We start from the raw sequence: 17,460 nt of genomic DNA, 5'->3' as shown, positions 1-17,460 counted from the left end.
GGGAAAGAGAGCGGGAGAGAGTAACAGCTCGGGGACAAGGGACACGGAATGGAAGAGGTGGGTATTGGGTGAAAATGTTTTGTTCTTTTGACAGTAACTGGGTGAGTTAAAAGAAAAGGCGCGGGAGTCGTCAAAAGGCCTATTCTTTCATATGCAAGCCTCCCAATGACTAAAGGGCTGGGATATGAAATGGCAGGACATGAGAGCGCTTGGGCCGCCCACGCTGGAGGAAGGTGGGTACATTGTTAACAGTCTCTTCACGTGGACTTGCTTTAGGAAAGCGCTTGGTGGAGGGTGCATTTCATCTGCCGGGGGTCCATATTTACAGTCCAGCATCAGCTTTGTACCCTGGCTGGGGGATTTTTGCTGTTGTTGTAAGGCATGTTCCTTCTCACAGTCAGTTGGGAGGGCAGAGGATGTTATCCACAGGCAAAAGAAGGCAGGGGTTAGGGGCAAAGGGAATAAAAATTGGTGAGTATTAACCATTGTCCTAGGAATGGAGGTGGAGGCTTACATCACTTATGATTTCACCAGAAGCCTTTGCTGCCTGGAACGGAATGGCATCCAATCTCAGTTTATAGCCACCGTCTCGAAGCTTGCTCCAGGATTCCTTGTAACGCGTCTGTCGAGAAGACGTGCACCAATAAAGACCCTCCTGTGACCTGGTGGTTTCCTGAACTCCCGTTATCAAAACGAGAATCTGGTTTCTTGTGGAGTTTTCTCCCCCAGTGAGAGATCACTGTGGCTTAGCAAAAACCAACAAAGAGTTGAATCCTGCCTTATGTCCACCCCTGGAGGGGAGAGCCATGGGGGTGGGTTTAAAAAGCAAGAGCTTTGGAGTCAGAACCAGATCGCTCTGAGCAGCAGTTGATGGGAAGCATGAGGCTGCGTGGGCACAGCTCTTGATGGAGAATAAACATTAACGACCGTCTCTACTGAAGAGGAAAGCAGGTGCTGATAGGGATGATGGAAGGGAAGAGTTAAGTCTCCCAAAGTCTCTCTTTGGCTGGATGTCTTCATCTATATTCTGATGCTCCCATATTCTAGCCCCTCAGTACAAATGTCCTCTGCACTAAGGAAGTTTTCCTAGTCTCTTCCTTATCAATGAGCTTGACTCCTCTGCAGGACCAGCTACATAATTTGCAGGGCCCAGTGCAAAGGAAAACATAGGGCCCCTTGTTCAGAAATCTTAACAGATTTCAACATGGTGACAGCAGAGCATTAAACCAAGTGTGGAAGAACAGGACGCTTCTGAGCATGGGATGCAGTACAACTGTGCAGGTCCCTGAACCTCCAGTAATTAGAACCAGCGCCCCCCTCCATCAGCCTCACCTCACTGATATTCATAGCATTCAGCTTGGCCAGCAGGACTTCCGGGAGATCCGCTGTCTGTGTGTAATGATGCTTTATGTTTTCTCCTTGTTCCCTGTATAACCTCTGTGGATGGAGAGAGGTTTTGCATTAAACCCAGAAGCCTCCCCCATACAGCCATCAGCCAAGTTACACTCCAGGAGACAAGGGCACTGCAGCTGCCACCTCCGCATAGAGACAAGATCTTGGGCGCCCTGCCTCTCCCTGGCTCGCACGGCTAAGTGCGGTGACATTACTTCACTCCCTCCGGAGTTCTAGTTCCCAGCCCAGAACATGACAGGCTGAAACTTTCCTCTCAGTTAATACTCCACTTGTAGCAGCACACTGCTGAGATGGGTGTCAAATGAGAAAATGATGGCTGGTTAACATCTAGTAATTTCGTTATTAACTATAAGCTAGGAGAGGACATCAAAATTCAGCAGGCACAAGAGAAAATAGCTCTTCCACAGGCGAGATTTTCTCTGGACCTTCTACCCTCCTCCCCTCCCGCCACCTCAAGGAATCTTGTGCTGATAAACGTTTCCTGGGTGGGTCTGGGGCGCTGTTCATCTAGAACTCTTATCTGGGCTTATGATAATTCTAGTAGTTAGCAATGACACATGGAGTTGGCATCTGCCACCAGAGAAAGTTTCTAAACCAGGCTTTTCCATCCCAAATCTTATTAGATGTGTCCAAGTTTCTACGTATCACAGCAGTGCCCCCTAGAGTTGGTTAGGATAAGGAAAAAAGCAGCTATTTTCCTTTTTTTTTTCCCATACAAAAGTTCTTGTTTGACCATCTGTGTTTCTCAGAATTAAATTTGCTTCTGAAGGGGTGATTGTCAAGAAATTATACGTTTCTAAACCCATACGTTTGTAAATCATCCCATAACGTATTCTGACAGGCACTCAAGCCATCTCAGAATGCCTGTCGAATAAGGCACAACAGGAATAATTTGTTCAATTGGGAAGCAAGGGAGACATTTTGAAACCCCTCCCCACCAACTTTTGTCAATTTCCCTCATGGCAAGTTAAATGGTCTGAAGATATTTAAAAGGCATGTCCACCCTGAGCAATGACCTGGGGGCCCCTCTCAGTAGAATCAGCCGACCAGGGCTAATCCATGTCTTAACATGAATTTTTAGAGGACCTCATCATTCCGTCTAGTTCTGTCTAGAACCCTGTGCTGAGAGGGCAGAAGGTCAGATCTTGGCTTCATTTTATAAAGGGAATATGGGAAATGGCTTGAAAGTTAGTCTAATGTACACACATCAGACCCAAATCCTTTTCAAAGTCTTTGGGAGAATTCGGAAAGCAAGAACTCCTGTCGTGTGTCCCAAGAAGCCCTAAGCATTCTAATTCCTAGGTGTTATAATTACCAAGAATTTCGCCCAGAAGTTCCATTTCTGAAAACAATGCTTCAGAACAAAGGAGTGGGGAAAAGACCTCGACCACAGACAAATCCTGGAGACATGCAAATGCGGAGGAGTGAAAGCATGGGGCAGTGGGGTGGTGGAGCCCTCCTTGGCATCCTAAGAGCAGCGGTAACACCCCGTCTACACCCCGATGAGGAGGCCCCGCCGCCACTAAGGTGAGCCCTCAGCAAAGGATAAGAAGCTCCTTCATCCTTAGAACAACAGAAGGAGCAAGCCAAGAACCCCTGGGCTTCAATCGCAGGGTTGAAAGAAGAGCCCACTCTTAGAGTCATAATGTATATACATTATCGCTTACATCCACTGCTTGGGTGTAACTAATTCTGGCCTGGACCATCTCCGGAGTGTCTTTAATACTGGTAAACTTCAAAGCATCTGGATGCTGACGGTACTTCTTCTGTTGAGCAGAAAAAGATCAAAGCTGTGAATTTTGTGCTGTTCTTTCATGCCATTTGAAAGAGAAAATCATAGGTTGCTTGAGATTAGAGTGAATTTGTGAACATAATTATTATTCGGCTGTTCCTCCATCTTTATATCCTAGGTGCCTTCAGGTTAATATTTGTTTCAATTTAAGAATAACCTCGTATCAATTAACATTAAAGTCTTTCCACCTGGTGCAAAGAAAACATCACAAAATTAGGTTATACCAGTAAAACACCAGAGGATACACACTTAGTAAAGGATTTTTTTCTATAGCCTTCAAATACTGTCTTGCAGTTGTTTACTTATTTTTGTTCGGGTCTCCCAAGCAAGAAAGAACACTCACAGTTACATTTATCAGTTGAAGCGTTCTATTTTCCTTCCACAAAAGAACTGGGCAGAGATTACCAGAGTCAAAACCCTTGCATTTAAGTCGGTGACTGTACATTATCTAATCACTTTAGAAACCGGTTCAGTTAACGTACACAATAATTCTGTAAGGGTTATAAGAAAAAGGGTGCTATTATTGAAAGGAGTCGTCATACAGTTTGAAAGAGACTGAGAAAAAAAAAAAAATTACAAGAAATTCAAATGCTAACGAAGTCCTAGATACCCAATTTTGAAGTATTCTGAAAATTAGGCTTCAATTCATCCCTTTTTTTTTTTAAATTAAAATACAGTTCCAGTAGACTGAAAACAGTTGCTATTTTAATGGGATTATGAAGTATATCTTTTCTCCAATCAAACAATTATTTTAGAAACACTTCCTTATTTATTGGGTTGGATATTTGTATACTGGGCTGTCTTAAGAAGACAGTTCAATATCCAGTCGAATTTGACCCATCAACTGTTTTTGTAAATAAAGATTTATTAGAACACAGTCGTGCCCGTTCATTTACGTATTGTCTATGGCCGCATCATGCTACAATGGTAGAGGTGAGCGGTTACAACAGAAGCAGTGTGGCCCACAAAACGAAAAATATTTACCATCAGGTCCTTTACAAAAAAAGGTTTGCTAACTCCTGCTTTAAATGACAGGTGTGTGTGTGCATTTGTGGCTCTTTCACGGTGCCTGGCATTCTGTCTGAAAATTTAGAGGCCAATCCAATTTGACACTAAACTGGAAATGTGCCAAACTGGAATGAGATGGTTGGGAAAAGTTGCTGAAAGATGTCTTGCCTTCCTGAGGTTTGAGGACTAAGTATAAAGCACGGAAGATAAGCAAATCTGTTGAATAAGTTTTGCAAAACGTAGTAGAAGATTAAGACCACCGCACGGGAAAAATGGTTCCAAAAAGATCCCCTGGATGCCAGACTTCCACGCATGAAGGAACCATCTCGAAGTCTAAGTGATGTGTATAATGGGAAATGGTACCATTAGCATCTAGTGCATAGAGGCTGGGGATGCTGCCAAACATCCCACAAGGCCCAGGACAGCCCCACAGCACAGAATTATCAAAACGTCCACAGGGCCGCGACTGAGAAACCCTGATCTAATCTTTAAAAGATCTGCTCAGGGATACTGCCCTAAAATGCGAGGAAAGGGCTCCTTTCATAAACCTTCGGGTCCAGCGAGGGTGGCTGCAAGTAGACGGGAGTGAGATTCAAATAGAAATGAGACCCTCCAACAAAAAATAAGAACCAGAACCGTGTCACGTGTTCGACACCACATGAATATTCAGAAACTGTTTACACGGCCTGCTGCGGAAAGAAAGAGGGAGAAAATGTGCGCGAAGTCACCAAAGGGCTTTCTAGGTGCAATAAATGTTATCTTTTTATCATCTGTCCCGTGTTGCTTCATTAAAAAGGTAAGTTGGTGGGTAGCAATTGAGCTCTGTTTGATTGTCATTATTATTCATAATATCATTTGTCACCCACTTTGTTTTGGCCAGGGCTCTCTGGGCCCCTACTGGGGTGTGTTTGGTATGTAGTTTCCCTCTAATTACCAGCCTTAGTCTGGGTTTTGAGGCCTTTCATGTAGCTTTGCCTTTTTCTTTGCCTTTTGAGTGGAAATTATTTTAATTTTACACGGAAATGCCGCACGCCTAATGCAGCCAGGCCCGCTGCACGCTGTCAGGGAATCTCACCTCGCTAATGAGTTCTCCTGCCTTCTTTGCCTGCTCCACATTTAATGACCCGGTGGCGACCCAGCCCGTGCCTTTCATCCACTTCACATCTGCCCTGTATTGGTTCTGACAAAGGAGAAAGGAAAGAAAAAATAAAGGGAGGCCATTGTTGGTGTGCGGACATTTAAAGGGCTGTTAACAGCTCCCCAATGTCGCCTTGGTGCCAGCTGAGTCAAATTAGATGCCACTTTTGTCTTATCTATTTCTGCACAGTCACAGGTAGGGCTCCAAAATGTAAATTAATTTCCCGCTTAATTGGAGTCGCCCTGCTGCCAGCGGCTTTGGCCCCGCCCGACACTATTGGGGGTGGGGCCGCAGGAGCCAAATGAGCCGCATCCCTCATTACAGGCCACGCAGACCTCTGGAAGAAGCCCGTCCTCGTTGTCTGCTTTCCCTGGTCTCTTGTTTAAAATGACATGCAGGGGAGAAGAAAATGAGAATTCACAACAGAACCCAGGTGGGGAGCTATTTGAGGGAATATCACAAGACATTCGACGCTTCCCACGGTGCCAATTCCTTCTTAGGAAGCTCGGTGCGGGGCGGGGGGTATTTCTCATTTTTTCCCTTGCCATTGAAGGAGTACTTTTAATGGAAAGCCATTTAAGTGGACACGTCTCTAAAACTAGCATATCACCTCTCGATCCAGAAAGAGCTCTACCTGGAAGGGTGTGTCTGTGCTGCCTCCACCCCACGCCCATGTGTGACAGTCTGGTTGCAGCTGACCTGCCTGTTCAGTTCACCCACTTTCTCTTGCAAGAGTCAACCGAAGATGAAAGAATATAACGAGAAAGGGGAGAGGGTTGTTGACGATTAGCAAGGTGCCCTTTCTAAAAGTGGGACTACCAATGTTAGAATGAGTACCAGGGATGCTCTCCCAGAGCAGGTCACAGTTAAGAAGGTCACAAATACATGCCTCCCACCCCACCGTCGCCACCGCCCTGCAAGAAAAAGAAATACGGAAAACATATGTAGATCAGAATTCCAAGAAGAAAGGAGTTGACTGTATGATTTTTTTTGGTAGTATATAGAATCTAAAATGGACATAGTTTGAGTAAAAATTAAAGCACTAGGAAGCTAAAATATTTCCACTTAGGGATCCAGAAAAAGGTATCTCAGAGAATAAACGATGTCCTGAAGGGTTTGGGAAAACCCTGGCACCAACACCAGCACACACACACACATAAACCCACACACAGAGCTTACATCACTCTGTAAACCGTAAGCCTTCTTGGCCCATTCCACCTTCATGTCTGTGGGCAAAGCTGTGAAGTGACGGGATGCCGTCTTGTAGCCTATGTCTGTGGCTAAGTGCTGAGCCTTGCGGGCATGCACAAGGTGGATCATGTCCAGGGGGACGTGGCACTGGGATTTGGCGTCCTCGAAACCCTTCTTGTACTCCAGTTCACTCTGCAGCTTGGACATTTGCAGTGAGTGGCTCATTTGCGAATCCCCCTGGGCACCCTTAGCCCCAATGAGTTTCCCTCTGGACTTTTCATAGTTCTCCTTATACTTCACCTAAATGAGAGGAAGAGAGCAGGGGTACATTAGCATCTCCTAAAGGAACTAAGTATCAAGCCATGCAAGCAAGTTAAAACAAAGCCATCCAGCAGAATCCTATCAGAATTAGTGTCATAGAAAGCTTGCCTCCTTCGAACAACTGATGTATTTCCTTTGATCAAACAGTGAAAAAAAATATTACTACTCATTATTTCCTTTTACACCTGGACTGCCAGAAAGCTCAGAGCTAAACTGAAAGTTCAGCTATAGAACAGTCTTCTCAATTTCCTGGTGAAATTCTATCTTGTCTCTGTGTTATTTGAGATTACTCTTTCTGGGTTTATTTTTAAGTGGCCTGTTGCTTTCATGAAAGCCACTTTATAATCTTTTTTGGTAACAGTGAGAATATTATAAAGAGAAAGTCATCACAAAATGAAAAAGACACGGAATATCTAAAATACAACTGCTGTTTCAGAAAGAAGCTCAAATTAAAGACAACTGAGGTACGTATAAATATTTAGGAGTTATGGGGAGCAAAAGGGAGCACATTGGCCTGAAAAAGCACTAGGCCAAAAGTAATGAGGATCCGAAAAAAGAATAAATATGGAAATGCTTTGAAAACTGTAACAGAATACTGGTGTGTGGCATCATTTCAACATCATCATTACCGTGGCCATCAGGAGACTTGGGCTCTACTCTCAAATCTGCCAGCAAGAACAACGGTATCAATATCTGCCACATTTTACTGAACACTTACAATGAGCCAGGCATGGTATAAATCTGTGTCACTCAAAGTGCATCTGAAGACAAGCGCTGGTTTGTAAAATGTTACCAGTTGATAAGATAAGGGGCTTGTGTCATAACGGAAATCAACCACATTGCCAAGCCACTGTTTAGTTCAGCTGATATCTATATACACTTACGGATATATTTTCTGTATATATATGTACTATATATATATATATATATATATATATATACACACACACACAATAGATACAGAATATATATATATACATGTATATATATTGGGGTTTTTTTTGGAAGCAAGACTTTCTCGATGAAGGAAGCAGAGTGTGACTTATGTTCTGTCCTAGGCTCCTTATCTCACATCAGATTCATAACAGACAGCACTGGACTACAGAACACTTAATATACATCAATTCATTTCATTTCCTCATAACCATTTTGCAATTACCAATTTACCCATGAGTTAACTGAGATTTTGAAAGGTTAAACAACCTGCCCCAAATCACAAACTAATGGGTGATGGAGTTGGGATTTTATCCCAAGTCTATCCGACACCAGAGCCTGTGCTCTTAACCATCAGCAGGCCTCTACAACCTTAGAAAGTCATGGAATGTCTCTGGGCATCAGCTTTTCTGTAAAATGAGTGATTTGGATTACCACTCACACTACTACTGCTCATAATAACAATTACGGCTTACCAAAAACCAGTGTGCAGCACGCAGTGTGCCAGACACTTAAACGATTATCTCACTGCAAGGTGGTCATATTTATCTCCATTTTACACATTAGAACCCTGAGGCTCAGAGAGACTAAAAACCTGCCAGGACACTTTCAGACTCTCCCAGATGTAAATGTCAGGATTCGTGGTGTCAAGTACAAGCTGGGGACTGGCTTACCTCACTGGCCAGGTCCCTCTTGGCTTTGGCTGCCAGGAAGGCCAAGGAGTCAAGACGCAGCTCAAACCCTTTCACCTTCTGCTTTTCCCAGCTGCTCTTATACAGTTTCTAAGGGAATTTAGGAGAAAAGAGATCATCCTCATGTGAGAGGGCTTCTCTTACACTCTTTAATGACCTCTCCAAGAGGGAAACACCTATTACATCCTTCCATAGATACCCTGAGAGCCAGAGAAACCTTTAACTTAAATACAACCAGGCCTTCTTGCTCCTGCCTTAAGGCCTCTTGCCACATAGGGCTTTGGCCAAAAGAGGCAGAAATTGAACTCCAGAAGACTTGGAAGATACTAGGCGTCTTCATGGAAGTCTTAATGACTTGTCATGGGTGGAATAACATTGCACAACACACAGCAGCATATCTGAAAATTCTCTTCTCCATCTCTGTCCACACACCCCACCAGCCCAGCAGCTGCTCCAGCTGCACCCCTTTTCCTTTCCGAGCCCAGCCTCTAGTCCATGTGGGTCTTTTCTTTGTTCCTCCCATTTTTTGTCCTGCCCCCCACCTCCAGATTTCAAGTTCTTTCTTCTGGAAGGTTCCCTCCATTTCTGTGTGTGAATCAGTTTAGCTTCTGTTGCTCCTTCCAATTCTCCCCTCTACCCATTCCTCGGATCAGGACCCTAAAGACCTGGGAGCCAAGCAGAAGAGCCAAGAAAGGCCCCTCCTTAGAAGACAGAGAAGGAAAGTTGGAACTGTGCAAGCTTTCGTGACTAAGGAACAACTGCCCTGTGAACGCTCCTCTGAGTGTTTTGCATGTATCAGCTCGCTGAAGCCTCAAGGCGACCTAATGTCGAGGAGACTATGAGTGCTCTCATGTCCCATTTGGGGACAACCAAGAGCAAAGAAATTGGTTAAGCTTGCACACCTAGTAAGTGTTAGAAACAAGGATCAAACCCAGGCAGTTTGAAGCTAATGTCTGAGCTCTTATTTACTCCCCTCTTACGCTGTTTTAACTCCAGTCCCGGAATAACCACTTCCTCCTACCCCATCATAGAGTCAGTGGTTCAAATCTCCCACCAGCTCATTCCTACCAAAGGCTGGTCTTCCCTCCCCCTAAAATACTGGTCACGAGCTGTTTACAATGACCAGACGTACACAGCCTCAGCTGACACAGACACACCGACACGGCCGGTGGGTTTTGTGGACCAGGCGCCTACACTCAGGGAAGCAGAGCCCTGGGCTGCTCACTCCCTCTGGCTGTACCTCACTGAGATTGGCAGCGTTGGCTTGGGCCTGTAGGAAGAGAGGCTCATCTTTGCTGATGCTGTACTGATGGACAGACTGCTCGTGCCCTGCCTTGTAGGCCACCTGTTGGGAGAGAGCACCGGGTCAGAAGCAGGAGACAAGGGAGGAGGTGGCTGGCTGCTCAGCTCCCTGTGTCTTACATGGAAAGTCCATTACCAGACCAACCAGACCTGATGCTGCTGGCAGCGTGCAGGAAGCGAGGCTTAACGCAGAAGAGGTGATGCAGGAAGGAGCAGCAGCGGTGAGGGGCTCGGAGGAGAATGTAGCCGGGGCGCCAACCTGAGACCCCCTCTAAGGTTTTCATTTTCACACCTTTCCCTTGAGGAGGCACTGACTTCCCCAAGCTGTTCCCATCCACAGTGTCCATGGCCACAAAAAATAACCCACCTGAGGGCTCAGATGAGCACAGACTCCCCAGGTGGGAAAAATAAGAAGCATCCCCTGTCACCTGCACCCCATAATCAAACCTAATGTTTCCACAGGTACTGACACCTGGAAAGTGAACAGTAACCAAAAAGGCAACGTGAGTGAACATCTTTTCCATGGAAACCATATCACTCCTGCTCTTTCTCTCTTCCACCCTCTCCCACTCCCCAGCTTGAGTTTCCATGCAGTGGCTTTCTGCTGACTCTGAACTATGCTGATTGCATGCTTTCTGGCAGGTGTACCTGGACCTCTAGGAAGGAAAGGTAGGAATGTCCTGGCCAGATGGTAGCAGCTACACCTGTTCGGCTGTTGACCACTAACATGTAAATAACATATGTGGTGTTTCGTTGTCCCACCTTCCACATTTGAGCTCAAGTGGGCATGAAGTGCACACATCCCACAAGCAAATGTTATCCTCCTCTCTCCTGGCTCCAGAATTATGGAGTCTTTGATAAGAGAGAAAAGAAGGACAAAGAAAGAAGGAACTAGGAAAGCCTGAAAGCTGAAAAGGAATAATGTCAGCTGACATCTGCCCTTAACAACCAGAGGAGAAGTGTAGTGGGTGAGGCAGGGAGGCCTGGAAGCCCATAGAGAGCTGGGTCCAGCCTATTTAAAGGAAAGGCTCTTCGGTCCCTGGATCGTGCATGGGCAGCACCCGCTGTTGTCCCCAGAGGTTCCCAGGCCCATGACACAGCAGCCCGGTGGAGAAAGGGCAGCCTGGGACTCACCCCGCTCTGCAGCTCCTGGCTCTTCTTGGCGTGCTCCATCTGGGAACTGTCAGCCACACTGGTAAACCTCAGCTCGTCCACCCTCTGCCTGTAGTTTTTCTGTTTCCAAAGAAAAGGGACCCCATAGCATTAGGATCGGGCTGTCCCCACCATCACACACATGCATACACACGCATACCTTCTGTGACCCAAGCATTTCCCCAGGGGGGATGCTCCAGCTGGTCCTGTAGCTTAAAGAGGACCACGCAGACCTGAGACTTCCAGCCCTGGTGAGCTTGTTTTAGTTGCTACTACTGAATGGGGACTCGAATTTTCCCTTCAGTGAACCCTGTATGTTACCATGAGCCCTGGGATGGATCCATTTTATAAACCTAGATCTGACATAGGAGAGTGAGGTGGAGGGAACTTGGACTTTACAACCATGAATCCCAAGGTCCAAATCTCCCCTCTACCTATTCGGCTTCACGGCCTTGGGCACATCACTGGATCACCTGAGCCACTCGGGCTTGGACTGTACAGTGTGGAAAACAATAGAAGCTGCGTCACTGAGGGTGGTGCGGAGGCTTCAATGCCACACTTCCCACGAGTCGAGTCCTTGGGCAGAGTAAGTGTTCACTACGCTCGCCATCACTGTTATTCACGGTGCCGTCAGGATGATCCAGAAAGTATCAGCTCTAACGAAGGGCAACGCCAAGAGTCACATTCAGCAGGTGGGTGGCAAGGTGGGATTTGCCCTCCCAGCTCTCCATGTTCCAGATCACTGGGCTTGTCTTCATCACGTTGCCATCTCACAGCCACAATGCAACTGGCAAAATTTGAATGTGCTAATTCTGTCCCCCCACGGGGACTTCTTGCCCTTCACAGAGGTTGGTTCCTCTGGCTTTTCCGTTGGAGTTGCCAGAGTTGATGGGAAAGGAAGCTGCTGAGAATGGCTTATGGAAGCAAAAGCTTCACATGGTGGGGAGATCAGAGATGAGCAGAGCCCCCAGTGCTGTCAGCAAGAGGGTTGTCGATACCAGTTGAACCCAAAATAGGGATTGGAATATGGGAAACTCCAAAATTTCTTCCCTTTGGGAAAAAAAAGAATCTAAAAAAAAATATTCCAAAGAGACTTGTACTTTTTCTTTCTCATTCCAGTGTGTTGAATGGGAAAACTCCTTCACTACGTAATTGAAGGAAGTCACAGTGTCCCTCCCATGGCTGGAAATTCCCGGGCATCCCAGCCTCTGCATCGGTCAAATCATAAGAGTGTAGGGAGGAACCAAGAACCCACCCTGCCCAGGGCAGAGGAGGGACATGAAAAAGGCAAAGGAAATGATACCTTCTTGCCCATTGATGAGCTTGAAAATTAGTCAGTATAGGAAGTGAGACAGGAATGGGCATTCCTAAGGCAGAAGGTCCCCTTACTGCACCCCATCCAAGTCAAATGGGGTTCGGCTTGCTCCACCTGGATTTCAGTTGGTCTCAGAGAAGTTCAGTAATGAGAACCCTCCTTATCTGTGCACCCTAACTTTCAATGTGTCTGTGTCTGAGAGAAAGACGAGTACAGTTGAAAAATGAGAATAAATTACAAAACGTGCTTTGGGGATTCAATTTTGTTTAATAGTCCAGAGCTGGGGCATTGGACCAAAATACTGGGTACAGATCCCAGCTCTGCCACTTACTGAAATGTGATTTTGTCTCTCACCTTTCGCAAATGTAAAATGGGGATATTAATAGCATACTACTAGTGTCTACTCACATAGTAATAGTAAATGTGAACAACAAATGAACAACAGGTATGTAATACACTCAAAGTCATCCATGAATGATAGCAGTGGTTACATAACTATTATCAGTCCATAAACGGCAGCTGTTATCGCCACTATTATTACCGTATGCAAGAGAAATGCCAACTCAGCCTTCCTGGCACCGAAATAAGAAACCCCTTTGAAGATCCCAAACAGAGCTCCCGCAATAGTCCCATTTCCAAACGAAACGTCCTTCAAAAGTCCTCCTCTGCCTGCTGCCAACGCCAGCTCTACACGGTATAAAGAGAAGCACAGGCCTGGAGCCACAGGGACTTTGTAGAGTATCCTTTCCAACGTTCTCATTTTTATAAGAGAGAAAGAGGATAGGCAGTGTTGAGTGACTTGCCCGAGGTCTGCAGTGAGTTTAAGGCACACGCACGATGAGAATGCCGACCTCCAAACACCAGATTCTCTGATTCAGAAGGAATCACACACTTCTTACACAACAAACATGTTTCCTACGTGACTAACTATATCACAACCGTTCTGAACGAGGCTTTGGATCCAACTACTACTTTCAGTTGGCTTCTTACAAATACCTCCCCGGGAAGCTTAAGGGTATGAAAGTTAGTTCAGGGTGTGCTATGCGTGCAAAGTGACGTACTCTTCTGAGTCTCACTCAAAATAAGCCTGGGGATGGGGGAGGGATCAGAGGGAAAGGTGGCTCTCGGTGGTGACTTGGGCTGAGAAAGACTAGAAGCTGGGGGCCTGGGCTCAGGTTACCTCGCTGACCAGCTGCGCAGCCTTCTTGGCCTGCTCCAGAGTGAGGCTGCCTTCCGTCAGCCACCCAACTCCTTTCATCCACGAGAGGTCGGCCTTGTACTGCAGCTGCAAGAGAAAAACCAAGCTCTAATCAGACACATGGATGCGGATGGGGCAAAGTTAACGGGCAAATTAGGACAGGCCTCGATCCTATATCTGTCTCTGTGGAAGAGCTGCTCTCCGCTCTGTTACAGTCGGGCAGAACTCTGCTTGGGGGTGAAGCCACTGGCTCACCTTGTAATCAGAAGAGGCCGTTCTATCTTAACTCTGAAACACCTCTGCCTTACCAAAAAGAGGGCTTTTCAGACTTTTTGCCTAAGGATCTTATCTGCCAACCCGCTACACTTCCCAGATGTGCTTTATAACATTTACCAGATTTACCATTTTCAACACTTGCTTCCTCTTTGCTCATCCCGTTACCAACACATCTTGACTTTCGCAATAGCTCTGAGCCCCAATCCTCCACCCTCTAGTCTCCACTGTCTTCACTCATTCTCTATCTCTACCTCTCCATCCATCCTCCCTGGGCCTGGCACATCTCCAGAAATTCTTCTTAGTCCTCTGAGTCACCTAATAGACTCACGCACAGGTTCTAAATCACTCTGAAATTGTCACCAGTTGCAAGAGATGCGTGGGGAGAACTGGCAAAGAGCCAGGGCTCACCTCACTCTGCAGCCCGTAGGCTTTCTTGGCCCAGCAAGTCTTCATATCTTCAGGCAGCACGGTGTATTCATGCAGTTTTTTCCTGTAGTCCCGGTCACTGGCCAGAGCTTGGGCCTTCTTAGCATGCCTGATGTTGACCATGTCCATGGGCAGGTGAAAGTGGGTCTTACTCTTTTCGAAGCCTTTCTTGTATTCAACCTTGAATGCACCAAAACACGCTGTATTACTTGAAGCCTGCCTTGGCAGGAGTGATGTGAAAACACCAGAAAGTAGGCCAGGTTTCCATGAGGAATTGGCACTCTGGACAATGGCACCTGTCTGTCCAAAGGATGTGACCCAAGTCTTGGCTCTGTAAGGTGGTGGCACCTGGAAACTGAGGTTTCACACTACTTTGTCTCTGGGAGGGATGCCTCCTAACTCTTTTTCCCCAGTTGCTCCAGGAAGAGAACACTCTACCCATGGTTTCTGTAGAAACTTTAAGAGGCAAGATCACAAAGCTTGGGCTCCAGGGCCAGCCAAGCTTGAGTTCAAATCTGATCAGCGCTTTGGCAGCTAGATGCCCTCTAGAAAGTCACATTACCTCTCTAATGGCTCATTTTCCTTGGAGGGCTATTGTGATAAGTAAACAAAAGAGTAGCTCAAACCCACTTAGCGCAGGGATGGCATATAGCAAACACTTGATAAACGTTAGCAATGAGGATGGGTGGTGTGATGATGGTGGCGATGGTGGTGATGGTGATACGGTGATAATGGTGGTGCTATGGTGATGGTGTGATGGTGAGGAAAGGGAGCGCAGTAGATGCAGCACGGTGCCAGTAAGTAAGAGTTCTAGGGTCTAATTCTCCACTCCTCTACCACGACCACTGACTACTATATGACTTTGGGCAAGTCCATCTGTTTTTGGCCCCATTTGCTCCAACTGCAAACGGGAAATACCAACTTGTTCTCTGTCTAAACTGAAGCCAAATGCTTCATGACTATGCACATCATAGGGCTTGTTCTGTAGGCACAACCAAAATGGTGACCCAGATGCCAACACTCTTATTCCATTTCAAGCCCTGGGTCCTTCATGACTCATTAGGTAATTATATCTGACTGCATCATCAAAGCGGCATAAGCTGACCTCACAGCTTAGAGCAGGCCATCGTAAAGCAGAAAACCAATGCCCGTGCTTCCTTTTTGCCTGTTCGGCACTGACAACGAAGTCTTAATTAGAAACCAAGTCTGACCTTCTGGCAGAACTTTCCTTCCCCAAAGGCTTCTGGTAAGTGACATTTACCAAGGTTAACCTCCAGCCATTACAGTTGTTTACAAGCAGTGTCATTTTGAGTGGTTGGAGACTGGATGCCCTAGTTGGTGGCTAAACATTTTGAATATCGTGTGTGTTCGGACGAGAGGATTCATCCAGGACATCACCTCAATAAACAGGATGCTTCCTGTCTAACTCTCCCAGTAGAATTAAGCTCCATTAGGGAGGAACCAGTTATGTGCTGTTTGCTCTTACGGCCCCAGTGTCTCACACTGTATCTCACGCAGAGTAGTTGTTTAGCAAACATCCGCAGAGTGAATAGATGTGGCCGATCATCTTGTACCGTGAACAGTAGATGCCGGTCATCTTAGGGACCACATGCTTCTTATCTACTTAGGGACCACATGCTTCTCATCTACTTTAAAAGAACAGTATCCTTTGCCAAAATAAAGAAAGAGAAAACACTTCTCACGTAAGCCAGGAAAGAAATTATAAGTGGAAGTGGAAAAAATAATGGTCTCCGGTGAAGCAGGCTGGGGAAAACCTTTCAGAGCAGCACAACTCTAAGTGAAGGTTTGGGGGGTAGAAAAGCGTTTACCTCACTGCTCATCTTGGCAACCTGCAGGGAGTGCAGAAGCCTCGTGTCTGTAGTTCCCAGGACTTTGCCTTTTGCTTTTTCATAATCTTCTTTGTATTTAATCTTGAGAGAAAGAGGAAAGTCGACGGTGAGAGAGAAACTTTGCCATCTAAGGGGCTGTGGTTTAACAAGTGCAAGGGGAACAAATCTAAAAAAACACCTCCCAGTCTTTCTCGAACCCAGTGGAAGATTAAAGTATAGCGATGTTTACAATGTTAACAGTCATTATGTTTTTCTGCGGGACCACTGACGTTCCACTGGGACAATTTCTTATGCATTTCTGAGTTAACGAGAGAAAACCTACGTTGCTAGCAAGCTCTCCGGAGGCTTTGGCGGCCAGCAGAGACATGGCATCCAGCTTCATCTCAAATCCCTTCCCCTTTGTCTTCTCCCAGCCTTCTTTGTACTTAACCTGACAAACAAGAACGCAGGTGAATGGGAGTCGCTATCCAGAGCCCTGCCAAAAGTTGAACAGAATTTTGTTTTTTCAATAACAAAGTCTTCTTCTGTTTACAGACCAGAATTTTGGCTGCTATCAAAGTGATAACATCAATTATTAACACAGTTGATTCCCTCACTGTAGGGTCATGTGGGGCAGTGCTAATGGGAGGGGGCAAGGAGAAGACCGATGGGTTCATCCTAGCGCTGTTGTTTCCTGATCATGTGACCTTGGACAAATCACTTTACCTCTTTGGGCCTCAGGTTACCAGTTGAAAAAATAATATTATATTATCTGTCTCAGGGTGGCTTTGAGAATAAATTGTATACACGAAAACAAATAACCTAAGCACGTAAGGTGCAACACGGACGTAAGTTATTATTATTGCCATGGTAGTAACACCTGACTCTCTCTGTCTATCTGATACCAAAGCCCAGGCCACCAACTGTGTCTCTCTAGTAAATGCCTCCAAGGGGTTATAACAACGGAATAATTCCATATGTAAAGTGCCTATCCCAGTGCCCAGCACAGAATAAGCATACGGAAAAGGTTATTCCTGATTTATTTTTTTATTGAAGTATAGTTAATTTACGATGTTGTGCGAGTTTCAAGTGTACAGAAAAGTGATTTAGATATGTGTGTGTGTGTGTGTGTGTGTGTGTGTATGTTATTTTCCATTATGGGTTATTACAAGATATTGAGTATAGTTCCCTGTGCTATACAGTAGGTCCCTACTGTTTACCTATCCTATATACAGTCGTGTGTATATATGTTAATCCCAAACTCCTAATTGATCTCTCCCCATCCAAGGTTAGTTCCTTTTTACGTTCTCCTGCCCTACAAATCCCATCTAGAATGAGAAGCCTAATCATAGCCTAGTTGTGACTCCCGGAAGAATCTGGTGATTAAGATTGGTCTTCTTACAACTTAAATTTTACCCACACAGCAAAGCACCAGCTAGAAGTCATCAGGATGATGATGATGATGATACTGATG

The 17,460-nt window shown here is 45.8% G+C and overlaps 1 protein-coding gene across 1 annotated transcript in view; it reads right to left on the bottom strand.

The window, feature by feature from the left end:
* The window catches only part of NRAP (nebulin related anchoring protein), a 71,044-nt gene that overhangs the window by 24,418 nt on the left and 29,166 nt on the right, over nt 1-17,460 (bottom strand). Inside the window, 12 exon segments of the mRNA XM_007469623.1 lie at nt 515-622; nt 1,333-1,437; nt 3,081-3,179; nt 5,289-5,393; nt 6,531-6,842; nt 8,471-8,578; nt 9,729-9,833; nt 10,925-11,023; nt 13,438-13,542; nt 14,140-14,337; nt 15,987-16,088; nt 16,330-16,437. Coding sequence (XP_007469685.1) covers nt 515-622; nt 1,333-1,437; nt 3,081-3,179; nt 5,289-5,393; nt 6,531-6,842; nt 8,471-8,578; nt 9,729-9,833; nt 10,925-11,023; nt 13,438-13,542; nt 14,140-14,337; nt 15,987-16,088; nt 16,330-16,437 — 1,554 coding nt within the window.

The sequence above is a fragment of the Lipotes vexillifer genome, unplaced genomic scaffold (assembly GCF_000442215.2).
Source record: "Lipotes vexillifer unplaced genomic scaffold, Lipotes_vexillifer_v1.1 scaffold240, whole genome shotgun sequence".
Lineage (NCBI taxonomy): Eukaryota > Metazoa > Chordata > Mammalia > Artiodactyla > Lipotidae > Lipotes > Lipotes vexillifer.
The sequence above is the reverse complement of the archived record's forward strand: the minus strand, read 5'-3'. Positions and strand labels throughout refer to the sequence as shown.